The following is a 26,916-nucleotide window of genomic DNA, read 5'->3' on the forward strand; positions in this document are numbered from 1 at the left end:
TTGTACATATAAATCTATTGGGACTTCATCAATTACTCGCGGATACACTTCACTTTTTCGTAATTCTGAACCAATTTCGTATTAGCCTCCGCCAACAGCACTTGTCAAGACTCAATTTTCTCTATCTCCTTTTTTTTTTCAGACCCAACACAATCAATGACTGCGCATGCTCAAGCATAGTCTGCGAAGATATGATGCGCTGTTCAAGTTGTCGCTTTTCTTCCTGAAAACGAGCTTCCTTCGTACTCACATCACTATTCTTCCTCTTATGCCTGCGTCGTCTTGCTTCTCGACCTCTAGTCTTTCTGTGCAAACTTTACGAGACTTCTTCACAGTTTGCAGCAAGTCTGCTGTCAAAGGTACTTTTGTGACATCACTGTCAAATCGTTCCAAAGCCAATCACTATCTGGAAGCGCGTATCTTGCTCCGTCATACGCCACACTGCTCGCTCGCGTTTGTTCCCAAGTTCTCTATGCGGGGCCGCGGCACACGTTTGCTCCACTACTTAGATCTTCAGATGAAGTGACTCCAGGACTTCAGAAAAGCACGGCGAGCATGCAGCAGCGGCAGCTAATGTTGCCAACAACAACCTTCAGATACAGATTTTTGAATTCAGGTCGGAAGTTCCGGTGCCACTGTTGCCAACAGAAACCGCCAGACGGCTAATTTCGACGAGCCTCGTTTATAATTTCAGTTTGGGTGCACCTTGGCACAATTTTGTTCTTGTTTATACTTTTGCATCAGTATGGCATGAAAAGTCATTAGGCGCACAGTGGCGCAATTGGCACGGCAGTTCCATCCCTGGACTTCAGAATAAATTACTTCAATCACGTTGGTTCTGGCAAAAATGTCAGGTCAGCTTACCTTCTTTAACTGCAAAAGTGCCATTCCACCGTCCCTCCAGATGCAGACTGGAAGCGGGCAATCCGCCACAATCCTCGAAGTGTCCCCATTCATTCATCGGAGCAGCAGGAGTCTTTCTTGTCACTGTTTACCAAGACAGCACAAAAACATTGTTTCACGGTTCAGCAAGAACTATGAGCCTCTTTGTCTGCTTGGTAAAAAATATGATGCAACAGCCTGAAAACTATAGACAAGAAGAAAAAAAAAAATGAAGGGTACATTTAGCTGTGCTTCCAGATAAAGAAAAGTTGAAAATCCTCTAGACCAGTCGTTTTCAAAGGGGGTCGGTAGACCCCCTTGAGTCCCCCGAAAGCCTTCTTAGGGTCCCTGAAGCCCTCATAGGGTTGTCGAGTTGGATCTGTTCGGATGCGTCGGTTGTTTACATGCAATTCTGACGGCTCAAAAGCTTCTACCTCGCATAGATCAGGGATACAAAGCCGGGACTGCAGCGTGGTAAATCGCAAGTGCTGACATCTGTGATCACAAGAGGAAGAACGATATAAGGACAGAAAGTCCGGAGGCAGGCACAAGGTTAGGCCTGTTAATTCTGCAGTCAGTGATTGTTTACCTTCTTACACTACATGCCGCCGGCGTTTGCTCGTGCATTAAAGCATGAACAGATTAGGCAACGACCGTTCAGCTGATGGTTTGTTGCCTCTTTGTGTTTATTAAAGTGTTACCAGCAATCTGAACACCACCAATGGCAATCGCTAAGCGTGCCTTGCCGCTTCGAGGCGGCCAAAAGGTATGTGATGGTGGCCAACGCGGACATCTTCTTCAATATTAGTGACATGGGCTCCACGCTATGGACATTTTCGCCCGGCCTGTGTCGCGTGTTATATCTGCAGCTAAATAGTGGCAGTCGTGACTGGTCGTCGAAAAGCTCAGTTGGCTGAAGCGTTAATCGGCTTGCCAAGTTCGAGCAGCAGCCATTTTGAAGGGCCGACCGCCTCGGACAAATTGGTGGGTCGCTTCAAAAATGTGAGTTCATCTTCCGCTCATCTATTTGGAGCGAGTCCTACGGAGCAGAATTCACCATCAGTTGGGAAACTGCCATAGAGCCTGCTCTGAAAAAAGAGGCACCGATCCATACTCAAGAAGAGAACTATAATGGCGATCACAACGCCACCATTTCTCCCTCAGTGGCCACTCGGGGAACTGCACGGCTGCTTGTATTGGTTCGGGAGTATCGCATTAGATAGCATCCGCCATGACTGTTCTATTTTGGATTTAGTCGGCCATTCTGGAGCCAAAGCATATACGATGTAACGGTTTCAGGGATGCCAAACCCCGTCTCCCAAGCGGAAGTGCCGCGAATTATCTACGGAAGTTAGGACGCGCCCAGGTTAGGACACGCTACCTGAAATCACCGGTGAGACATGGTTGTATAAAAACAGTATTAATTGTGCTACAAAACCTTGTAAACTAAAGAGTCTGGAAAACATCACGTGCCTGTCATTCTGTACTGATCTTCTATAAAAGTTCCTACAAAAAAAAAAGCTTCTTCCATTCATTTTTACGCAAAAAGCATGCTTGCCGCAGTTGTGCAGACGTTGTCGGATGTCGTAGACGCCAAAAAGTGGTGAATAGTATGGTGCAGACGAGACTTGCGTCTGGCACACGCCCGCTACAATCCTGTCCATCGTTGCATGAGGGATCACGGGACATCATCCACCACGTGATAGCCACGTTCTTGGCGGCCCGAGGCCAACATTGCCAGACGGAGCCGAAGTTTTGATTTCTGCTCATGTTTAAGATTAGATTTAAAAATATACATCCCATTTTTCACGAAGCAAAGGACGTAATGTCTTTAATAGGGCTGTGAAATCATTCATTATCCCGAAATCTTTGGAACTGAGTGGAGTTGCCCTTTAAAGTACTGCTTTAAGGAGGTTTAGAATACTTATATCTCCCGACTTCAAAGTAAATTCCCCAAATTTGGTCTTGTTAAATTTGTATGAGGAAACGATGCTTTGTCAGCTCTGAAGCCACTTGATTTTATCTAATATTTGCTGCCATTTCCGAAAATAACTGAAGCACACCCCCGATTAGCCAAGGCAATGCATTCCAGTTAAAAAACAAAAACAAAACAAACTCTCTGGGGGAATGATAGGGCATCATGAAAGATTGTGTTAGAAAGTACTTGTAATTTCCTTAGAGAGTAAATTGTATTTACTGTATACTTCATGTATGTTGCAATCAGTGTAATTAATGCTTTACTTGAAGTACATAATCTCTCACTTACTCTGTACTTTACTTCAAGTACTCTTTAGATGTATTTTACCCAGTACTGGATAACACGTTGGTGATGCCGAAATGTGTGTCCATAAAACGTGTATCCACAAAAATTTGCCCATGAAATGTCTTTCCACAAAATGCCAGCAAAATAAGAAAGTCAGTATTCTACAAGCAGTCGTCAAACAAATTCAAAGAGCCAATGGGAGGCAACTGCCGCTAGAATTTTGGGAAATCATTCTCCCGGCTGCCGGGAAAATAGACACTGACTATTTTGTTTGCTTCCACTTGGGGCTGTTGCAGAGAGGAGTAGACGGAGACATGGATCCGCAGCAGCAATTCTCTATTAGGGCATGGGGTGGTCACAAATCTTACATTGTGTTTCACTGTTGCTGCAGCGACTGCTGGTCTCTGTACAGCGCTCGTCAAAGGTGAGAGTGGCCCCGCTGTCCCCATCACAGGAAACGGTCTCGTCGCTGTCACCTAGGGCAATTTTAGTGGGATAGTTACAAAACTACTACATTATCTCAAACAAGGAATGGACCAGATGAAAATGCAGGCTGCCATTCTCAGATTTAACCTATTCAAATGGGAAAGGTGGCATTTAGCCAAGCTTTTCAACACTTCTGTATTACACAAGAACAGTCTCTGACATGCATATATATATACAGTAACCTGGCGAGCCTATCTTTGAATGTGAGGTAATGGCCTAGTAATAAACTCACAGTCTTGTTGCACATTCTCGAAACTGGTCCGGTGGTGCTGTGTTAAAACTGCAGCACCAGAAGGGCAGCTACTGTTGGAAGCTGTCCTGTTACCTGAGGGATTTTCACCAAAAAATCAACCAAAACAGTCATTACATTACGTTTTCCTTGAAATGCCAAAATACAGAACACACTGGTAAACATTATGAGTAAAGCTATACGCACTCCGTCGTGCACCTCGGCTGGAAAAAGCTATACACACTACATGAAACTCGTATAAAACGAATGGTTATGAGTCTTCTAAGCGGAGGCATAGCATAGTGGTAAGGTGTCTGCTTCATACGTAAGAGGATGTGGGTTCGATGCCCGGTGTGGGCCTACTTTTTACTTTCTTTTTTTTCTCAAACATTTTGTTTTGTTGAGGCACGTGGCAATATTTACGACATTTCTCTTTTAAAATCAACACTGAAAAAAAAAAAGGGGGGGGGGGGGGGGGGGGGAAACAATGAATGTTGTAGACGAAATTTTGCAGAACGAAATGGTGACTCCCTTTGCGGAGGTGCAATCAGGAACAGCGGGGCTTGGGTTGCCAGCTGGACGCCGCGAAGCGGCATGTACAGGTGAAGTTTTGTGGTTAGCAGCCGCACTGTCGCCGCAAAGCAGCATGAACGCAGGCGGGGGGTGTGTTAATGAGCTCCCCAGTGATACACGCGCGGTTCGAAAAGGGTGACCCAAATAGCATGAGCTCTCTGCGTAGTGCATATAGCCATTTCCGGCCAAAGTACACTACGTAGTGCATATAGCTTTACTCAAACATTATAACATACAATGTGGCTAATTAGACCGCATATTGGCACTAAACATTAAAAGTTGTCTTTTTCAGGTTAATTTATCGGTCATCCAAAGGTGCACGGTTCAAAATTAAATATCAACGAGTTTTGCACGACGAGGCCCCATACTCCGTTTCACCTTATGTTGTACCGCAGCGAAGGCTAGGAACGCGAGCTCATAGCGTTGGCAGCTGCCCTTAAAGGGCCTCTGACATGCCAAAACAAAATTATTTTTTTTCATGCTGGGCGTTGAAATGGCATATCAGGACATTACAAAAAAAAAAACTCGTTTCACTATGGAGTTGCATAGTTTTTTTTTATAAAAAATAGAAATACGAGGCCCAATTCAAAGTTCCCGCCAGTGCACTGTGACGTAACAGTGTACCGCAAGGTGTCGGGGCGGTCAGAAGGGAGGCATCACCGGAAGTCACGTGAGCTGTATCCCTCTTCGGGCTTACATCGAGCGCGTGTAATATTTTTTAAAACATTTTTGTTATTCTCCGCACCTCCACGAGCGACCCAAGCAGACAAGGTTTCTTTTATTTGCTTTTCATTGCTTAATGTTGCTGTAAAGGTAGAAGAAGAGGAGTCAGTGAATTGACGTGATCAACTACAATGCCTAGAAGGTGCTGTGTGAGGGACTGTCGCGGTATTTTAGCAACTGAAGAAGAGATCAGACTGCCTGCATTTCCGAGAGACATACAAGAGATGGACCGGTGGCTGACTGCGGTTCCCGCAAGACAGCTATTAGAATCCGTGGGTAGGCGATGAATACGCTCGATGCACTTTAGTGATGGATTACAACCCTAGACGAAGTTTACTACAACTTACAGGTCTCGATATGAGACCTCAACTGCAGGTCTGAAAGTTTCCTGCTCATCTCCCTGCAGCAGCGGCACTCAAGAGGCTTGAATTCAGACGTCACGATGCATCGGCTGCATGTGTACCTAGTAAACAAGTTCTACTCATGTTCTAGACAAAACACATACTTTGTGCATATGTTTACTTGTACTTGGTACACTCACCAGTTCGTATTCTTTAGACGGCAGGCATCTTCAGCCTGGAGAGTATCCGATGATTCAACGACTTTTGTGTCTGAACCTTCAGCAATGCGATCGGGCGTGTCTTATGCTAGCAATCCTAATTTCTGCGAGCGTTCTAAATTTTTGTTTCAAAACTTTATATCTTGTTTTGTGCCCAGTATAGCTCTGCATCATTGGACTGACGGCATGCACTCGTACACTGGCTTGTACTCGCAACGCTTTCATCATTGACTTCCATCACATCGATCCACTGACTCTTCGTCCTCAACTTTTACAACAAGCAAACTAACCAACGGTGCAGCGATAAAGGCTAGTGGAACTGAAACTTCGTTTTTTACAATCGCTCGTAAGAAAAGCAGAATAAAAATAAAAAATAAAAAAAGTCTTAGGCACGGTCGCAGAGAGCCCGAGGAGTGAAACTCATGTGACTTCCAGCGAACCCACTTTTAGTGACGTAGGTTGATGCCTCCCTTCTGACCGCCCAGACACCTTACGGTACACTGTTACGTCACGGTGCACAGGCGGGAACTTTAAATTGGGCCTAGCTTGTATTTCTATTTTTTTTATAAGAAACTACGCGACTCTATAGTGAAACAATTTTTTTTTGTAATGTCCTGATATGCCATTTCAACCCCTAGCATGAAAATTTTGGCGTGTCAGAGGACTTTTAATGCGCGAGAGCTTGTGCCGCCGAGATGTGCCCCAGACACTGTGGCCCCAGAGCAAGGAGCTCGCGCTTGTAGCCTTTCCTGCGGTACATCATAAGGTGAAATGAGTATAGTCGTACGCACATTTGCATTGCTCAATGGGAAAAATGGGAACCACAAAATGATTCACGCAATTGCGTAAATATCAATATCGTACTGATACTGCTAGATAATATGTTCCAGCGTAAAAGCTAGCCTCGAATAAAATAGTGATAAAATGATAGCAGCACCTCTCGATGGCTTCCGAAGCCTCACGACCCGGTCGTGTGATCCCTTCGGAAGATTCTCCGACGGAACGGCGTTGGGTTTCAAGAACCTCCTCTTGAGCACTGTTATGAAATACGATGTACGGTTTGAGCGGATGTCTAGACAAGCGTGATTTACGCGCGTACTTACATACCTTGTCCAGAAGCGTAGTTTGCTTTAAAGGCATCGCTTGCGAAGTGACGACCACACACCACGTCATGCGCAGTCAACTTCTTCCCTACTCTTAACTTACTTATCCACTGCGATTTGAGTTTTTCTTCAGTAGGAAAGCGATGAAAACTGATTTTTTCAGGCTTTAGAGCATGCGCTGAGCACTGCGGCACGCAGCAAGAACGTACCATCTTCTCACAAACCTGCAGGGAACGTGGAAACTCACAGCAGCCAAAGGCAGCACACTGTAACACGTTGTTTTTCACACACGCGTTATTTGTTTTGGTGAACGCAGCGCCTCCTTTAGTTCGATCTTCTCCCCAATAGGAACTTCAGCCCATTCACGTAAACAATGCCCTTGCAAGCACATCCAGCGCATGCACGGGCTCAAAAGCAGCGGCTAAAAAGCATTGAACGTACGATAGTCCGTTGTTTTGGCCCATTCTTTTGTCTCCCAAAGAAGGGCTCGGTCTTGTTTGGCGAGATTTTCTTGAATGTAAGCATCGTCTTTTGATTTCCTAAGAATCTGCCGTTTACTGAGCCATTCATCTCTGATTGTCTGATGAGCGAAGCGAACAATGATGCCTGGTATTTTATCTGCTCGGGGTGAGTACCACAGCCTACGACCACAGTAGAGCGCAGAAGCCCGCAGAGCAGAGGGAGCAGACGAGCAGAGCTGATCACGCCGGATTGGATCGTCTTGTTTTCATGCTTTCAAAATCAAACCAAATTTCCCTCTACCCCCTGCTAGGAACATCCAGTAATAATAATAATAATAATCTTTATTAGCACAAAGAGCAGACTTTGTCCTGGGGGGCGTGCGAGGCGATATACGGCTCTGGAGCAGATAGGCGAAGCCCGTACGCGAGAGCGTCTGCTGGCCAACCCGACCAATCCCCCCAGGAAAACAAACAATAAAAACAGAAAACAAGCAAGTCTCTACGTGACTGTTCTCGCCTTCTATTGAAGGGTTGAAAATACTTTATTTTCCTAGAAAATAAAAAGAAAACCTCCAAATATGGTCTAGCGTGTTTATGCTGCCATGTGTTTACGCACCTTTCCTTTCACCAGCTTTCACGCTCTAAAATTCCCAAATCGGACTATGAATATTACTAAAACAAGACAATCCAATCCATTGTCGTTGTTTTGGTTTTGGGTTGGTGCTTTCTCGCGTGGTTGCGTTCCTCGAGTCCGTGCTGCTTCACGAACGTGCTTACGTGATTGGGCGGAAACAGTCCGGTGCTGCCGCGAACCCAGACCATCCTCCCGCAGGTGAGAGCACATTAAAGCACCCATCTCTGGGCTGGCGCGCTTGTTGCATCTAATCCAAGGAGGTTGTAAGTTCTATAAAGGCCCGTTCGCACTCTTGCGACCGAGTACGACTGAGAGAGACGAGATCTCTTACAACTTCTTAAATGTTTCTAGAATGAGGGAATACACTGACATTGTGGCGCCATCTATGCGGTGACCCTAGAACTGCATTTCACAAAAGCGAAGGTTTTGCGGGATTTCCGAGGTCAAATGTGCGTAATACGCATAGAAAGGCTCGTTTATAACATTGACAAAAGTTTTTCGAGCCAAAAAAGAAAGGATATTGCGCGAGAAATAAAAAATAATATGCCGTACCGCCGAGTTTACACTGCTTCCCAAAAGATGGCGCCAGTGTGTTCTCTGGTTTAAGAAGTTTAAAGGAACCCAGGTTTAAGAGGTCGCAAGCAGTCGCAAGAGTGTGAACGGGCCTTTAGGCTCTATAGGAGAGGGCACGTTGCAATATTGGTGAAGCTAAAACGATGTTGTGGCCAACGTGACCGTAGATCTCTCTGACTATTGGTGCGCGTGACATGTCACGTGCGAGATGGATGGTTGATTCTAGAAGGATTCCTTGCAGCTTGCGTGCGCTCCGTCCGGTAGGTTTTATCAGATTGAAGAATAGACGAAGACTAGCTACGGTCACGTGACGCGGTCACGTTGGCCTGATAAGTGAAGGAGGTAAGGAGGAAAATGAGAAAGAGGCGAGGCGTCAAGGGAGCATGGCCCTTGGAGGCTACGCGACTGACGTCATGCCCTCCTACCCTCTTACCCTCCTTGATCTAATCTCATCCACTTTGCGAACCCCTATGTCTTCATGTAGCCCGCGACGGGTTCAAGAATTCAGGGAAAACTCCTCCCACCCCTTTCCACTTTAGCAGAGCGAACGCTAAAGAGGAGCCGACCTCCTCTCCAGCGTTCGCTCTTCTAAAGTGGAGAAGGGTGGGAGGAGTTTTCCCTTTGGACCTGGCATCGACTTGGTCTCCTGTTTATTTCTCTGCCGGACTCGAAAAGTCATAAATCCCGCCTACGCCTGCTTTAGCAATCAAGGTTGGCTCCTTGATAGTTATACCTTCTTGATCTATTTCTAATATTTCTTTCGATAGGGCATATCGCCTCTCGTCATCCAAGGATCGTTTGGTGGGTTGCTCGCCAAGCAAAAACTTTTTTGTGCGAGAACGTATCTTTCTGCTTCGAATTTTTGAAGCTGTGCTCTGGTAACATTGATGTCATCGTTGTGAAAACCGGGATTGATGCTTTCCATCTCGTGGAATAACGAGAGTTTGATGGAGTTCGCGCTGTTCCTGTTTGTTTCCATAAGATATTGTTGTACAGCATTTAATTGCCAAGTTTTTTACCTCTTGCTTAAAACTGTCCCACATTGCAAAAATATGCATATTACTATTTTTAAGGCTCTCTGACAGAATTAATGAACCACCTTTTGAAAACTTCTCATCCTTTAAAAGCCTAAAAAACCCGTTGTAACCATTCAATTTAAATGAGTTTCGCGTGGTGCGTATAGCCATTTCCGGCCGAAGTGCACTACATAGTGCATATAGCTTTACTCTTGCATAAATGTGCTTGCATCAGGTGGAAAGGGCTCGTCGAGTGGCGCGTCCCTACCGCGTATCCACACCATCCTCTGTTCCAGCAGTCAACAGCCGCAGGTGAGAGCAAAGAACACGTGCCCATTCCTATTTAATAGTGGTAATAACCTTTCGTGACTCGCTCCACCTCTCCTTTGCGAACTCTTTTTATAGTGCAGCGTGTCCGACTGCCGAGTTAACAGCATGCAGTTTACAACACCCATATACCTCGCCGACGGATGCTATATGCACTACGCACTAATATCGCCGCTTCGTCCACTTGTGTACGAAGCGGACACCTTAACCCCTATGCTATGCCACCGCTTAGAAAACTCGTTGTGACCATTCGTTTTATACGAGACAAACATAGTGCGTATAGCAATTTCCGGCCGAGCTGCACTCCAGAGTGCATATAGCATTACTCTTGCCGCAATGCAGTGGAAAAAAGTTCTGTCTCCGAATTCTCTGCCTGGGGCTTACGGTGGAGAGAACCTCACCAGAAAATACCCTCCCCCTCCCCCTCCCTCCCAGCAAAAAGGCTCACCTAAGCGAGACACACTAATACTGACCTGCCCGCTGAGTGGTTTCTTGTGGGAGAGGCTGTGGCCGATGAAGTTCCTCGCTTTGCCGTTGGGGGCACTCGGCAGAGGCTTTTCAGCTTCCTTACTGGGATCAGGGGCGGATGCAGGAATTTTCTGAGGGGGGGGGGGGGGCGGGGGGTTAGGTGTTGGTCAGCGTACCAAATGTTCAGAAAACCCCTCCCCTTTTCCCTCGTTTCACGCCCTGCATTTTACACATGCAGAAATCAAGAGGGGGGTCAGGACATCCGGACCCCCCCTCTAGATCCGCCCCTGACTGGGATTGATGTATGCGGATGATATCGTACTAATGGCTAACAACAGGACAGAATTGCAGGAATTAATGAGCATCTGTGGTAGGGAAGGAGAGGAATTAGGTTTAGAATTCAGTAGTAAAAGATCAGTCATGATTTTTAACAATGATGAAGTTGAGAGGCTGAAGATACAGAATATTACAGTTGAGACAGCTAGTAAATGCAAGTATCTAGGAGTATGGATATGTGATGGTGCAGAATATCTCAGAGAGCATGAAAAGTATATAATAGGTCAGGGCAACAGAAATGCAGCTGTAATGAAAAATAGAGCACTTTGTAATTACAACAGGTATGAACTGGTGAGAGAGATTTGGAAAGGGGTCATGGTGCTTGGCTTGACTTTTGGAAATGCAGTGCTATTCATGAAATCCGAAGTGCATGCAAGACTAGAAGTAAAACAGTGTGGGGTAGATAGTCTGGCTTTGGGGGCAGATTGCAAAATGCCAAACTAGGGAGTACAAGGAGACATGGGATGGGTGTCATTTGAGGGCAGGGAAGCTGTGAGCAAGATAGAATTTGAGGATCGGTTGAGGCAAATGGATGGGGAGCAATGGGCACGAAAGATTTTCAGCTCTTTATACATAAGGAGTATAGACACAAAGTGAAGACAGCGCACTAGGAAATAAAGAGGAAAGTTTTGAGGCTATAGTGGAGTTACGGAAGAGCAGGTCTCAGTTAAGAAGAAGGTTAAGGCCACAGAAAGAGATTGGTGGCTAGAGGGAATGCAGACAAAGACAGCTCTGGAAAGCTATAGATTAAACAAAACAGTTATTGCCAAAGAAAGCATTTATGACAATTCTAGGGGAGGCTCATTGTTGTTTGAGGTGAGAATGGGTGTTTTGCGCACCAGAACACAGAGCAAAGTACCAGGAAATGGATATAGTGTGCGCTGTTTGTGGAGAGGAGGACGAGACGGCTGAGCACTTGATACTCTACTGTAAAGGGCTTCACCCTATGCCTACCGAAGACAACATAGATTTAATAAAGTCATTGGGTTTTAGAGACGGCGAAGGAAGGGTGGATTTCAAGACAGTAGAGATTACCAAGCAAACATTAAGTGAATTGTGGCAGAAAGCGAGAGAAAACTAGGTATTTTCTTATTAACTGATGGCAAGGGGGTTTTATAGCTTCACTTTCTTTTCAATGCAGAGTGAATATAGTTTTCACATTTACACATACTAAGCTTACTAAGCTACACATACTAAGCTACACATACTAAGCTTACACATACTAAGCTTACACATACTAAGCTTAAATGATAAAACAAAATGACTAGGTGGCATACGCTACCGCCCGATCCAAAGGGCTCAGCCGGATTCATCCATCCATCCATCCATCTGCGACTCGTAAACGGTTCACAGCAGCTGTCTAGTGTACGATCCGCACGGCGTGTGATTGGTGAGGCTGGTGATATCCGATTTGCGGGTGACACTTTGTAGGGCTTTCGGTGTCAGCATTTCTTGTCTGTCGTCGCAGCGGACATGTAAATACCCTCTAAACCTGCACAAAAATAAGTGAGCTTTGCTGAGAGATTCATCATTTCGGCACTGTCACCCTTCGAGATTTTCTAGGGACTAGGCTACAGACCAAATGGGTTCGGATAGATGGCCGACTCTTCATTTTTTCTGGTTTTCCAGTTTGTATGATATAAATATTTGAAGAGGGCCTGACTGCGATGGAAGGCACAACTGTTACAAACTGAGGCGGACAGCAAGCAGTCAAAAAGAGACTTTCGGTAATGCATTTCTATGGGGAGAAGTGGGTGCATTTCTTCTTTGCACTTGATTATAAGAGCAAACATTGCAAATAATTATAACATAGTAAATAGCTTGGAACATTTCTCAATCACATAAATGAAAATATTGGTCGGTTGCCGTGTTTTTCTTCCAAGTTCCTTGCATTAAAGGGATACTTCACCGAAATTTGTAATATTCCCGTCGTGTTCAAAAATAGGTTGAATATGATCCACAATATCCGTAAATGACAATCGCACATTTGTATTTTGAGCGTGGTGGCTGTAGACCCACTCTAGCAAGCGCTCGGAGAAGGCCCAGCGGAGACCACGTGACGTCCAATGCAATCGTGACGTAGGTCGTCTTGGGACGAGCAAAGCTACGGCGAGGCTGACGTCGAGAGGATGGCCTAGTCGTTCCAGCCACCGAAGCGGCTGCTTTTGTACGAATTTCGAGTGACGGGTGAATCTTCTATAATCTTGTAGGGGGACAATAGCGACTTCTGCGACACACAAAAGGGATTCTCGGGAAGAGGGGAGTTCCTCCTTCCCCTCTTCTCTCGTTGTGGCCGGAGGTGAGGCACTCACCATCACTAGCTGTCAAGGTTCCTAGACGGGCATTACAAACGAGACGTTAGCGACATCCACCAGGTGCTCTTTGCTAATCATTTAATTTGTTTTAAAATTCGTTTTCGAGATTTTTTTAACAAGATATTGGTATGCTCTATGTGATACCGCTCCTTTGAACACACAAAGACCAAAAAATGAGCGCCGAAATTTCGTTGTAGTATCCCTTTAAAGAATGCTTCATACATGCATTTATGTGCACTGTCGGACAACATCATTAGCTCAAACACGGCGTCAGCAGTTTTCTACATGGGGGATTTACGTGTCAAACGAACAAAGGATACCTGGAAAACCAAGAGAGGGCAAGAACAATGCAGTAGCACTGGAGCAGTAAAGCCTGGTTCAGACAGTTGCGTTTCACTGCATTTCACTGCGTTGCGGCTGCAAGAAACCAGGACATCCCTGCTGCTTATACCACATGCCAAGCTTATTCCTTGAATTGGATTCCACGCTTTATACGAAGCACAGATGTGCCGGTGACTCGCTTGCGGTTCTCGACGTAACGCAGTGAAACGCACTCAAACGCAAGTGTCTGAACCGGCCTTAACTCGCTCTGCATGCACACAATCAACATAATGTGAAGGCTAATTAATATTGTTTGATTTGCAGGCAATAAATGAGTATTGTTTTATTCTCGCTGCTCGTGCATATGTGCAAAGATGCTTGTTCTGCGTTCAAAGCATCACCCACATGCTTTAAATCTTTTAAAATAGAAGCCAGAGCACAGGTGCCCGCTAGAAGCTGCCCGGCACAGGAAGTAATAAAAAGAAGCACCTTTCATAGCCCACATGCTTCATTCTCTACGTTTTGAATATTTTTATCCACTCCATCGTAAAGGTGCACGACAGGGTCATTTTCATATAGTAACTTAACTGGCATATTAGCAATAGATAAGCATCACCACAATGCTGGTGAGCCTTGAACAGACTCTTCATTCCTTTTGATTGTTAGTTTGCTTAGAATCGTTGCTCCTTTTTACACACCTGCTATAGAATGCAGGTTTTGGGCCTGAAATATAGTGAAGTTTAACATTGTTCATTGATGAAGGAAAATACAGTAACTAAAGCAGTTACACTTTTATAATATTAATGAAGTTAGCTACTATTCGCTACGACCCCAGTAACAAAGGTGATACCTGTTATTCTCCGGCGAAGAGACAAAATGCGTGTGCTTTTTTCGATAAGAATGCACAGGAGCACTGAAAAAGTAGTCGACTAGTTGCTGTCTGCTTTGCATAGACATTAGCACCAGTTGAACCTCTAGTGAACATTATAATAACTCTATTTACTGTCCAAAGTTGAGGCACACAGAAATGCTAACCAGAAAGACATTTTTGCTAATAAATTCCTAAGTTATGCTCATCGTGAGGAGTTCTGAAATCGGTATTCCCAAACGTATTTGTAAGTGAGAGAATGGAAGCGTGGGAAAAACGAGAACTTCTGGTGTCCCACAAGTACCCGATCCTCGCCAGGGTGGGCTGTTGCTGTGGCGACAGCTTCTTCGGCAACATGAACAGCCAATGGGAGAGCTCGACATGTTTCGGAGCGCGTGGTTCTGGACCAGAAGAAAGATGGGAATAAACGACGTCCTTCCAGCGTCGTTTACTTCATGATAGTGTCCCTGTGGCGCAATGTCGGCACTACTTGTGATTGAAACAGACCCGAACAACCAGCTTACCATAACCGGAATGGCTGGCATAACCGCTTTTGTCGACTCCTACAAACTCGATCACTGCGACGTGAACTAAATTCTCATCTTTGGTAAAGGGGACTGCCCACACGGCAAGTTTGCAAAATGGCACGCCTGGGAACAAATCGCCATGGCTTCGCTTCTGGTCCCAGGAATACAGGAAGTAGCCAACATTTTTTGTACCACAAAAGTGTCCGCAAAAGCCACCTGTTCATGCTGGGAGCGGCGTATGTTCGACCTTAGTGCTGGAACCCACGCTGTTGAACTGTACCTTAGTAACCGCTGCAAGACCAATTTTTCACATTGAAGTTGCTTGTACAGGCTGCGGGGACACTACACAAGCGCAACTCAATGCTGACGTAACCGTTGGCAGGGAAAGCGTTTGACCCACATCGCATAGCTCCCAAAATATTTTTCTGACATTTTGCTTAATTTGGCTTTCTTCTTTTTGAAGCTAATTTTTTTTTTTTTTTGAGGCTCTTGCATTTTTTGCTGTTGTTGTTTTTCGACAGGAAAAGAGGCACATGGTCCTTGCCAAGCTGTCGGGCATCACTTTTGTGCTGCCCCGGTGAACAGTGCCAGAGGAGGTACCCACATCTCCAATGGATGAAGGCGCACACTTGGAGAACCATGGCGGAATGCTCGCTTCCTGTCTTCCTTTGGAGGGGAAGTGGAACGGCACTTTTGAAGTTAAAAAAGGTAAGCCAAGCTAACATTTTTTTAAATGATTAAAAAGCGCAACAAGACGACGGACACAGAAGAAGACAAAGACACAGTTTCTGTGTCCGTCGTCTTGTTGCGCTTTTTAATCACTATGAATCACCAGCTTGCCCAACTTTCTACACTTGTTAACATTTTTTTTTGTCTCTACCAAGGTATTTCACTTGGAAGACCGTCCAAATGCAGAAGCATAGCTTGAGGGACCTTCATTGGCAATGGGGGGAGAGCAAGTGGGGGATATGGATTGTCGCTGTGCATTCGTAAAGCACAAGACAGAGTGAATAGGACAAAGAAGAAATTATAATCTCCCGGACAGTGTTAAATGAGCTTACAACTCCTTGCCTGTTCTGAGCATCAAACATTGAGCACCATTGCAAATTTCTTTTGCATTACCTCTAACAAAAAAAACAAAAAATAATCATGATTTATAAAAATTAGATTAATCAAATCTATTTGATTTATTTAAGATATCTATAATTTAAATCAGATTTATATGATCTGAATCACTTTAGGTAAAAAAATGTAGATTTTCGTTACCAGATGTGTTCTTAAAGGGGCACTGACACATCAAAATCATATTTTTTTTTTTATTATCCAAAACGATTGAAAACAATGCCGGTACATTACCCTCAAAATTCGAAACTTGGGAATTCAGTATTTGTGAATTAAAAATACAATTTCAAAATGCCAAACTTGAAGTTCTCGCGCGATCCGCGGCACTGCAGTGAGTCAAATTTTGCGGTCTCCTGCGAGTCGACTTTCTTTCGGACCTCCGCTCCACGCTACGAAGCAAAGCACTGTTGCCACCGCGACCCAAAGCGAGGAGGAGGTGAGGAGGCGTGATAGAAGGGAGCCGGCGCGAGAAAAAACCGGTTTCTTCCCCAACTTGCCGATCATCCTCTGCTCAAGCGCCACCAAGTTTTCCGAGAGAGGATACAAATCCAGGGAGCGACATCACACCGGACTCTGATTTTTGGTATTTCAAAAAGAGGGGTCGTCGTGCGTTTGCAATTGCATTAAAAACATGTTTTACGATTGCCGTTATGAAATATTATAGAAATGTCGCCTACAAAGCTTCTAAATTTTTTTATTTTTGATGTCGCCGTGTAAAAGAAGCAAGGAGCTGAGCAGCGGGGGAGAAGAGCGCCAAAAATAAAAAGGCGCACGCACGCGCAAAATATTTTTTTTCGCAATGCGTTTTTTTTGTGTGTGTCTATGACTACAACTTGCATTGTTTTAGACAATAAAAAAAAATACGACTTTTGGGGTGTGAGTGCCCCTTTAAGAATGACTTCCTGATATAAACCTTTCTTGCCTCATCGATTCCTCGCTTTAAATATAAAATAAATGGCCATGGAAAGCATAAGATGATAAACAAACAATAAATAGAAAATATATTTGGGATTGTTTCGGGGGGAAGTATGATTTAAATCATTGCAGTCGAATCGATGCGATTCAAATGACAATTCAAGACACCTTCATATTTATTTTCCAACCTGCCTCTCGCAGAGCAAGATGAAGAGCCTGCCGTTTCGACTTCCTCGGCCTGGCATTGTGGAGACGTGGGTGATCCCTTCATTTCCCACGGGCACATTTGTGTGGTCCAAACCACATCCGTAATTGTGAAGAAAGGCAAGTTCCTCTTGCACCACTACTGCCTGCTCCATGGGTTGCAGCGACAACCGATGGTAGTTAAACATTGAAACAGGAAGGATGCATTGTAATTAGGGATGTCGCGAACCTCCCGAAGTTAGAATTCAACAGCTTTTGAACTTTTCGAAGCTCCCAGGGGTTTGATTTCTCAAAGTTCGGAACTTTCGAAACTGCCTGGATTTGAAGTCTTAAAGTTTGAAGTCATTGAAGTTTTAAAATTTCGAACTCGACGGTTTAGACTTTTTTTAGGATTGAGGTTCACAAAATTCAATGGATTAAATTTTTGTATGATTCAGTATCGCAAAATTCAATAATTTCGAATATGTTTGAGCTTCAGGTTCGAAAACTTCAAACAGATCAAACTTTTTCGGAGCCTAAGTTTGCAAAGTTGAAGCCTTCGAACTTCAGGAAAACTGGAGTTTCTGTAAATATTGTGAGCAGAGCTCCGGAAATTTTACTATGTATCTTACATGTGCCATAACATTCATTTAGTGTTCGCTTTTTCGGTACTACTTGATACCGGCCACAACTTCTGGCTGGTGGGAAAGACAGCGCTCATTTTAAAGGAGGCTATTTCTCTGGAGGTCCATGGATTGCGGAACAGAGAAAATACTGGGCCACGGGCAAGAATAGAATCGACACAGAACCCGACACAGCGAAAGCTCAAGGAGTACTCAACGACTAAACTCGAGGCTTCAAAAACGCGGTTCAACAGGTTCCCCGGACGCATCCGGACCTTATTTATCTGTAAACTACTTTTCAAACATAAACAAGGTTTTGTATGTACACTGGACAGCGTACAGTTAACCTAAATGCACATACCCAAACACTGGTCATGAAATTTGGTTCTCATCTCGACTGCTTTGTACTGCTGTCTGTCTGTGCGCGTTTTCCTTCGATGGAGCGGCGATTGGCAGTGCTCGAGAGTCGGAAGCCTTCTCCACGTTGTAACTCGCGCGCCGTCCATTCGGGAGAAGGGTGCCCCAGATATACTCCATTCACTGCTCCACCTTCAGTGCAATTTTTCTGCCCTTGCCAACACAAGCGTGCACGCACAGCCAAAGCACCGAGGAAGTCAGCAAGCTGGTGCTGAAGGCGAAGCTTCTCTCAGCGGTTGCGTGATGATATTGTAGTACTCAATGCCGAGAGCACGCGCTTTCGAGAAAAATGCAAAGAGCCAGTTACAAACTACCGCCCCAGCACTGTTAATGTCATTTGTCAATGCCAAGAGCTCGTGCCGGCCAGCAGATGCGCTAGCTCGTGCTAAGGAAACAAAAAAATAAGCGTCGGGCACAAAATGGTCAGATTTCATCACACTAAGCAAAGCGCACATGAAGTCACCCTGTTCCAAGCAACAGCCCAGCGAATACTGCCCCACAGCCCGGCATGCTGGTGTGTTTTGCCCGAGAAAGCGAGGAAAACACACGCCGTACACACAAACTTTCGAGATAGCACCTTTCTTTTAAAGATGTGTAGACCGCATAGCTGATAAAGAGCTTCTGTCAGGTGCCATCTTGAGAGCTGGGCGCATAAAGGTCAGCTACAAGGTGACCCCAAAGTATTTACCGAAAAACTGGGCATCTTAATTAAAAGTTTTTAACATTTTCTTTTTTCATTTTTCGACAAACTGGTAACGCTCGGGCCATTTAGTTTGGTCGAATTGCTAGGCTTTTTAACCTGCAATATTTTCCTCCTTCGTGGCCACACTTGTTTGCATCCATGTATTCTGTATTTTTAGAGCCCTTACAAGAGTTCACATTCTTGTGTGTTGAACTGCAAAAGAAAATTATTTATAGGCATTCATATACTTCTTGCAATTTTTTTTTTAAATTCTGAATAATATTTTTAATATGATCTAAAACCATCACAGGTAAAACGTGTAATTAGGTTGCGAGACCTTCACTTTCTGAAGGCAGCTTTTTTGTGGAATGATAAGAAAAACGTACGAAAAGAAACAGTACAGTCATTGCAGATATTTCCCCTAAGGACGGATGTAAAATGAGCACATATTACCTCAGTCACCCAAGACAACTCAGTAGAGGAACGATTCATTATCTTGAGAGTCTGCTTCCTGGTTCCTTTAATGGGATCATAATGACTGCATGTATGTCAGCCTGCTCCACGCTTGATCGTTATCTTCGCCGAAAAGGTCAGAAAGTGTCGCTACACGCAGCCACGAAGTCGGGGCAGTCGCCAGTCGGGGCTTGCCAACAATAGGCAAGATAGGCAAGAACTCGTGTGGTGGCTCCGCCTAGGAACAACGAATAAAAGCTTTGGCGCAATATTTTGAATCCTTATGAGATTCGCAATTCGTCGAACTTGTCAAGATAGCAGGTTCGAAAGTATGATACTTTTCTAACTTTTCAGGAAACAAGTTCGAAAATGTTTGAATTTTTAAATTTAGTATGTTCAAAAGTTGGTGAATTGCAAATCTCTTAATGCAATAAGTTTGAAATATTCAAATTTTCGAATATAAGAAGTTCGGAATTTCAAAATGATACAAATTATAAACGCAAAAGTTCGACAAAGCGAAACTTCTCGAACCTTGCAAACCCTCTAGTTCGACCTTCAAACCTCAGGTTCGAAAATAGTTTGCGGCATCTCTAATTGTAATGCTGCTTTCTGCTGTCCATATTGTTTTCTGATTGCTGTCACTCCTTTCCACGCATAACCTGCAAAGGGTAGATTCACTTAGCTGTCTAGTCACACAGCTGAGGTATTTCATTTTTTTGTAGATGCAGGCTACTATCATTATAGAGCTGTTGCAATGTTTTGTTCTTACTGGCAGCTGTGGCTTTGCTTCTGACCTGACTGGGAGCAACACTTGTGCTCTGACTTCTGCAACAGAGCCAGAGGATGCACCGTCTACTTCGGCGGATGACAGCGTGCACTCTTACAACTGCGGCGACATGTCCGAATTTCCACTGCAGCTGGAGGGGTACAGGGCCGGTGGCATTTCAGTCAAGGAAGGTGAGCTATAAAAAGCCCACTGGTCAACTCTGTCTCAACTGAGAAGGACTATAAAGCGAATTAAGAGGAATCAAAGTGAATTAAGTAAATCATGTCTCTGTCTTTAATGCATCAGCGCTTCGGCTCGCGCCTTCAAGTCGTCTTGGGGATAACATGAGAGACCCTGTGACTTTTTACATGCCAAATGTGTGTTCTCAAACACTGGCCCCACCCTGTACAGTCACTTTACTTCTGAAATGACTCGCAGCAACATTCGTGCGCTGCCTTTCCCAACAGAGCCAGAGGATGTACCGCCTACTTTGGCTGAAAGCATTCTACCTGACGATGGCAGCAGTATGTCTGAATGTCCACTGCAACTGGAATCACACGGGGACAGTATCACTGCAGTCAAGGAAGGTAAGCTGTAAAGGCCCCACTGGCCAACCTTTGCCTGAACAACAAAGATGCAACTTGAGTGGCGTCGCCATTGCCGTCGGCGTCACCGCACGCTGCATTATGGGACATTTCCCATAATGAGGTCACGAGGGCCATGAGTGGCGTTACAAGTGATGTCACTTGTGAAGGTCACGACGAGGGTCACAATCTTCACAGTGAAGGTCACGACCTTTACGAGGCCTTCACGAGTGACGTCACTAGGGTCACAAGTGATGTCACTAGGGTTACGAGTGACGTCAGAAGGGAGGAGGGAGGAAGGGGGAGGAGAATGAGTGGAGGAGGGGAGAGGGGGGAGGACAGGGTAAGGATGAGAAGGAGGGGCATACCCTCTTCTCCGTACCGTCCCCTTTCGTCGTCGAGTGCTGCGGTCTAATTTGGCATTACAGGGTATTGTAAACATCTTTCATTTTTACATCTTTTTTTATTAGCTTAATGTTTGTATGGAATAGCAAACTTGAGGTTGATTCACACTTTAGGTTTTTCCCAGGCGATGCCTTCTTTTGATGATTGCAAGTAGAAAGTAGAAAATACTTATAGCCACACAAATGTTTGATATTATGCCTTCATTGTTGAGAAGAGTACCTCATGGCAGCACCTGTGGTGGCACAAGTCTCCCAAATTCAAGCAGTTTTTTTATCTCATATTTCTGTTTATTTTTAGGGGGTGTACCCTGATCAGGGAGCCACGGGCCACATTTAGACCGCTAGATTTCTCTTCCCTCGCTGCCAAACTGAGTAGATGTAGTGGGATTGATTGTAACTGTTTTCACGGGTGCATAGGGGGATCGATGTTCTTTTTTTTTTCTTTCAAATTTCATGTAACAAAAGGTTAGAACCAACTGCGGCTCCGAACGGTTTTTATAGCGCTGTGCGTAGGTAAGCTTACCTTGAATTGAAATGAAGTTCAGCTGCTGCGCACAATTTCTATGTGAAATGCTTTTCCTAGAAGCCACACCGTGGAGCCACTTCTTCTTTCAGAGCGCAGCACTTAGGCATCCATTTCCATCTTGAGCGGCATCGCTGTCGCCGTCGGCGTAACTGTGCGTTCTATTATGGGTAATTTTCCCTGCTAAATTTAGCGGAAAAATTTCCCCGCTAAAGTTAGCAGCAGGCAAAATTTTCTGTTAAATTTGGCGGGAAAATTTTTCCACTAAATTTAGTGGGAAAATTTTCTTGCTAAGTTTAGCTAAAAATTTTCCTTCTAAATTAACGGGAAAAATTTTCCCAGTAAGTTTAGCAGAAAAATTTCTTTGCTAAATTTAGCGGAAAAAATTCCACGCTACATTTAGCAGAAAAACATCATTGCTAAATTTTACAAAAAAAATTCCCCACTAAATTTAGCAGAAAAATTACTCATTAAACTTAGCCAAAAAAGTTCCCTTCTAAATTTAGCAAAAAAATTTCTATGCTACATTTAGCACAAAAAATTTCCTATATTTTGTGGAAAAATTTCCCACTATATTTTACGCAAAAATTTCCTTGCTAAATTTAGTGGAGAAGTTTTTCCGCTAAATTTAGCAGGAAATTTAAAATGGGAGGAGACTAGGAGGGAAGTGGGAGGAGGGACATACCCTCCCCTCATACCCTTCCCTCCTCCTTAAGAGCTGCACTCCAATTCAGCGTTACAGAGAATTCTAAATGTCTAATCTTTTTTAATGATTCCAATATAGCATTGTTTAAATTGAATTCGATCCGAGATAAAATTTTACTTTTACAGCGAAGCTGTTATACGCTAGGGTCTGGGAAAAAATGCGTCCTCACATGTTGACAAAAATCTCCCATTTAGTGGTGACGAGTATCAATAAAAACAAAAAGAGGGGTCAAGTATGAACCAACAAGGTCCTAATCCCTTGTTATCATATCTAGGCTTCGTCCTTGAGGTCATCCTTGAAGTCGTCCTAGACGTTCTCCTCGAGTTCGTCCTAGCAGTCTTTCGAGAGGTCGTCCTCTAGGCGTCGTCCTTGAGGTCATCCTAGAAGTCGTCCTTGCGGTCGTCCTAGAAGTCCTTGAGGTCGTCAGAGAGGTCGTTCTAGGCATTGTCCTCTATGTCGTCCCAGAAGTCATACTTGAGGTTGTCCTAGACGTCGTCCTCTAGACATCGTCCCAGACGTAAAGATAACAGCTTCGCTGGTCCTCCATCTTCAGATGAAATGGAAGGGCGCTGCAATTCCAATTTATGCCCATCTTTGTATTATACATGAACCTGGGCAAGGCAGAACAACCAGAGACCTAGTTCCTTGTAACAGATGCATAAAATAAATAATTACCAACCTGATTCCAAAAAAAAAAAAAAATATCTTGAAACAGATTTTATCATTGCCAAGGGTGTGGCCTCCACATTACTGGCGAGGATTCCAATCTCTGCAGTATGCTTACCGTGGCCCATTCAAACCAATTGAAGCACGCAGAATTCATGCTTTCTCCTCTTAGACTAATACCAGTAATTAAAAAAAACTTCAGTGATTGCATTTCATGATTTGAAATGGGCAAGCACAGAGTTGCACAGACATCAGCATGCTTCTGGCATATCTCGAAATGTTCTTTCTGTAAGCTGTGTGTGACTTTTCCTATTTGTGCTCCATTATGAGATAACAAAATTTATCTGATGTGTGTCTTTAACAGAGCCAACTGATGTGGAAAGGCTGAGTTTCAACCGCAAGGAGAGCAACAGCTCTTTTGCCCATGAGAGGTGTGATCAGCCACAGCAGGAGGAACAAGATGAGCCCAAGAGCTACGACTGCTGCTTCTGCCCTTTCTCCAGTTTCATCAAAAGCAAGGTTGTTGCACATGAAAAGACACACACGGGAGAGCGACAATTCACCTGCAGCCACAGCCAAATGGCATTCCCCACCAGGCTGGGCTTTCATGCTCATCCAAACATTTTGGGTACCAAAGCACACTTCAAATGCTGTACTTGCTCACGAATATCTCAGCGGAAGGCTGACTTGCTTGCCCACCGAAATATTCATGTATATGAAAAGCCCTACGCAGGTGACACTTACGGCAAACGATCCCCGTCAAAAAGCAGCGTCACACATCACCAAGATGTACATGTAGACACAAATCGCATTAAATGTACCAGATATCAACAGACATTTAAGTCAAGGAAAAACTTGATGAAGCACCACAACCACAACGTCTGCAAGGAGGTAGATGTTTGTGAAAGCACTGATAGAGATGAAAGGCCTTTTCAGTGCGCCGAATGCCCCAGAGCTTGTAGAGAAAAATCTGATGTGCCTAGTCATCAAAGGTCTCACATGGAGCAAAGGCCCTTTAAATGCCCCAGATGCGCTAAAGTGTTTCAGACAAAGTCTCGTATGACTGCTCATGTGATAACAAGACCTTTTAGATGTCTCTTGTGCCCTAAAGCATTTCATTTAAAGTGTGGTTTGAGAACTCATAAAGGAGTTCACGTGAGTGAAAGACCCTTCAAAAGCTCTGCAAGCCCTAAAGCATTTAGAAAAAAGTCTTACTTGACTGGTCATAGACTAATTTGCACAGATGAGAGACCCTTTAACTGTGTCACATTCCCTGAGGCGTTTCAAACAAAGTCTAATTTGACTGCTCTTAAGGTAACTGACAGAAATAAAAGGATCTTTAAGTGTGCCAAATGCCATCAGATATTTAAAACATTGTTTTGTATGAAAGCTCATACAATGACTCACACAGTTGAAAAGTGCTTTAAATGTACCACCTGTCCTAAATCGTTTAAAAAAAGAGATCACTTAAGAGATCATGAAAGGATTCACAGTGGGGAGAGGCCCTTTAAATGTGCTTTGTGCCCTAAAATATTTCGAACAAAGTTTTGTTTGACTAGACACAAGATTCTTCACACAGATGAAAGGCCCTTTAAATGTCCCCGCTGTCCTAAAGCATTTCCACTGAGGCAGTACTTGACAGATCACGAAAAGGTTCACAAGGTGGGAAAGTTATTTTCATGTACTTCCTGCAACAGAACATTTGTAAGAAAAGGTTGGCTGATTGCCCATAAAAAAGTTCACAAGGACTGCACAGAGAATGATGTCGGCTGTACAAAGAGGTCCGGCAATGTGCGACGGGTATCATGCAACAAGAAAGTTCCTTCAAATGATGCGTCTGCTGCACTTGCCTAAGTGGATTTTGCAGAGTAGCTGGAGTCACAAAAGAAGCTATAAGGGTGAAGTAACCCCAGATATGAAGATGGAAACAGGGCTTGAGTAGACAGCAGGTTATCGGAATGGGGAAAGTTCCTTTAAATGTCCAACCTGCCCGACGGCAGTTTGAATTAAGTATGACTTGAACAAGTATGAAATAATTTTCAAAATTGAAATCCTTAGCGAACGTGAAACTTACGAAGCGTTTCGGTAGAGTCGGGACTTAACCACCAGGGGTTCGATTTTGGTCACCGCAAGTGTGAAAATTGATTCGCATCTCACGGAGCGAATTAAGAAGCGTTCATAGATGGTTTGTCTGTTCACACAACCGAAGATTGTGGTTCATCCCCTATCGAGCGTCATTCACGGGTAGAAATAAAGCAATCACCGTATGTCGTCTGCTAAGACTGTGAAAAAAGCTGATCGTCTGCTACAAGCCAAGTGCCGTGGTAAAGTGATATCGGTCGCAAGCTGAAATTGTGATCGTCTGCTAGCTCAAGTTGGAAGGCATTGACAGCCAGTGCTTCTTTTGTAAACCTGATGTTCCCTTGCTGTGCATAAGTTGACATTGGCAGATGGATAAAGGAGCCCCAAGAAGAAGAACATCAAAGGCAATGAGACATTTCTTGCTATTTGTGAGTTGGTGAGATGCTCCCACCAAACTATTTCCCCATCCAACGGTTCCAAAATTTTTCATTGGATTATGCTTACCCAGCTGGAAGCTGTGACGCCACATCAGTCAGCAGCCGTGAACGCTCCCTCTCAACTACATTGACCAAAATTGAACACCTCTCTAAGAAACACTGGGTTTGAGGCTGATCTCGCATTGGCATCCCTGCTAACCCTAACCGTGTGGACTGTTAATTTTCCTGCCGTTTTTACATTTCGCGGTGTACATACTTTTCCGAGGCCATTGAGAAGGCATTGTACCACATTTGAAATAAAAAACATACAACTGTAAGCTATTTTTGTTGAATGTGTGCACGACAGAACACGCTAGACTAGGATGTTTGCTTTATGTTTTGATTGCATTGCCCATTCAGAAGAATTGATTGACAAAGTACTTAGGTGTGAAAAATAATTTGCAACAGAAGGTGGCCGAAAGGCATGCATATTCCTTGCGTACAAATAATGTGATTACCGATGTTCGGAGAGGACTCTGAGATGAAATTCAGCAAGAACTTTAGCAATAGATTGTATGTACTGCACCGTGTAGCGTTATCAAAAAAGTCTATTTGAGAAAGAGCTCAAGTAACGCAGTGCATCCATTCAGCAGTGTCGGTGACAGTCACTTCTCGACGATCGTACAGAATTAAAAAAGACTTCGTTTTTAGGCCCATTTTGGAGAGAGATTTTTTTTTTTTTGCAGGACTGGTTCCAAGGCAAAAAAAAAAAAAGGAATGTAACTGATCTGTTCTCCACGTCAACCTAACTGTCTATTTTTGGCGAAGGCACAACTCTCCAGGACTGTCTCTGGCAGAACACTGGTCATTGTTTACAAAATTGTGTAGAGGGCCGTTCGACGTTCTTCCCTTCCTTTCTTGTGAATGCCGAGCGGAAACGCTCAACTAGAGAGTACTTGGGCTGGAAGCCCTAGTTCTCATAGGGCAAGAGAACACAAAATGGGTATTCAGCATGCCTAAGGAAAATAATGTTAAAATTTTCAGGAAAGGCTGGAAAACTTGGAATGAGAAGCTGCAAAATGCAAGTGCAGACGAGCTGAACAGGTTTCAAGAGAGTGGCAAAACATTTCTAGCTACCAGGGGTTGCGAGAGTCGAACCCCTGGTAGCTAGGAGTCCGACAAACTATAATTACATTTTCCGACGTGAAACATACGTCGGAAAATAAAATTATAGTTTAGCTTCAAGCGGTGCCGGGTTGATTTCCAGGTTCCAGGTTTTCATAATCCAGACAAACTTAGCACTGCATAAAATATTTCATAATTAAATTTTTTTTTTTTTTAATCTTGAAGAATTATTTGTTGATGTTAATTTTCGGGTGTGTGTGCACTTTTTAACAAGTGGTTGATGCAATTTCTGAGCAAATACCAGAAAAAACCATGTATGAAGTAAAAAACAATAAAGAAAAAAAACGCATGGAATTGAACTTGGCGGCCTTTGGGGGTTCGGTTTCATGTCAATCTCGGGCATGTCAATTTTGAAGTTCGAGGGTGACAGATTTTTCTTTTACATCCTGCAATAAAGCGTCTGTTCATTACACATTTGAAGCGAGACATGAAACATTGCAGGAAACCACTAGCTGTTACCATCCTCTTGATTTCATTACTCGTCAACGTCTTTGAGCACAACAGCTTTGGTGTGTGCCCACCCAA

General features: G+C 44.1%; 2 protein-coding genes across 3 annotated transcripts in view; one reads left to right on the top strand and one right to left on the bottom strand.

Moving 5' to 3' along the window:
• Nucleotides 1-18,544, bottom strand: part of LOC115325902 (zinc finger protein 528) — a 31,993-nt gene extending 13,449 nt beyond the window's left edge. The window contains exons 1-7 of the mRNA XM_042287820.1: nt 18,484-18,544; nt 10,303-10,428; nt 6,823-7,042; nt 6,653-6,751; nt 3,864-3,956; nt 3,514-3,621; nt 865-987 (exon numbers count right to left, since the gene is read on the bottom strand). Of these exons, the coding sequence (XP_042143754.1) occupies nt 865-987; nt 3,514-3,621; nt 3,864-3,956; nt 6,653-6,751; nt 6,823-7,030 (631 nt within the window). The 5' untranslated portion in view covers nt 7,031-7,042; nt 10,303-10,428; nt 18,484-18,544. The remainder of the gene's footprint in view (nt 1-864; nt 988-3,513; nt 3,622-3,863; nt 3,957-6,652; nt 6,752-6,822; nt 7,043-10,302; nt 10,429-18,483) is intronic.
• Nucleotides 7,780-26,897, top strand: LOC115314625 (zinc finger protein 708). 2 transcript variants are annotated; one of them, XM_040210133.1, is made up of 7 exons: nt 7,780-8,111; nt 9,738-9,814; nt 15,186-15,372; nt 16,903-17,025; nt 19,894-20,016; nt 20,293-20,412; nt 23,073-26,897. In XM_040210133.1, the coding sequence occupies exons 3-7, from the start codon at nt 15,276-15,278 to the stop codon at nt 24,560-24,562; spliced, it is 1,953 nt and encodes a 650-aa protein (XP_040066067.1). In that variant the 5' UTR covers nt 7,780-8,111; nt 9,738-9,814; nt 15,186-15,275; the 3' UTR covers nt 24,563-26,897. The 2 variants fall into 2 exon arrangements, with proteins under 2 accessions (XP_040066067.1, XP_040066066.1); XM_040210132.1 differs by lacking the exon at nt 9,738-9,814.
• The last annotated feature ends 19 nt before the right edge of the window (nt 26,898-26,916 follow it).

This window comes from Ixodes scapularis, unplaced genomic scaffold (genome assembly GCF_016920785.2).
Source record: "Ixodes scapularis isolate PalLabHiFi unplaced genomic scaffold, ASM1692078v2 PGA_scaffold10__122_contigs__length_95168666, whole genome shotgun sequence".
In the NCBI taxonomy this organism is placed as follows: Eukaryota; Metazoa; Arthropoda; class Arachnida; order Ixodida; family Ixodidae; genus Ixodes; species Ixodes scapularis.

Coding starts and splice junctions, on each gene's coding strand:
- LOC115314625 (XM_040210133.1), top strand. CDS start 15,276: ATGGATGAAGGCGCACACTTGGAGAACCATGGCGGAATGCTCGCTTCC. Junction 15,373..16,902: donor CACTTTTGAAGTTAAAAAAG/GTAAGCCAAGCT, acceptor TGCCTCTCGCAG/AGCAAGATGAAGAGCCTGCC. Junction 17,026..19,893: donor ATCCGTAATTGTGAAGAAAG/GCAAGTTCCTCT, acceptor CTTCTGCAACAG/AGCCAGAGGATGCACCGTCT.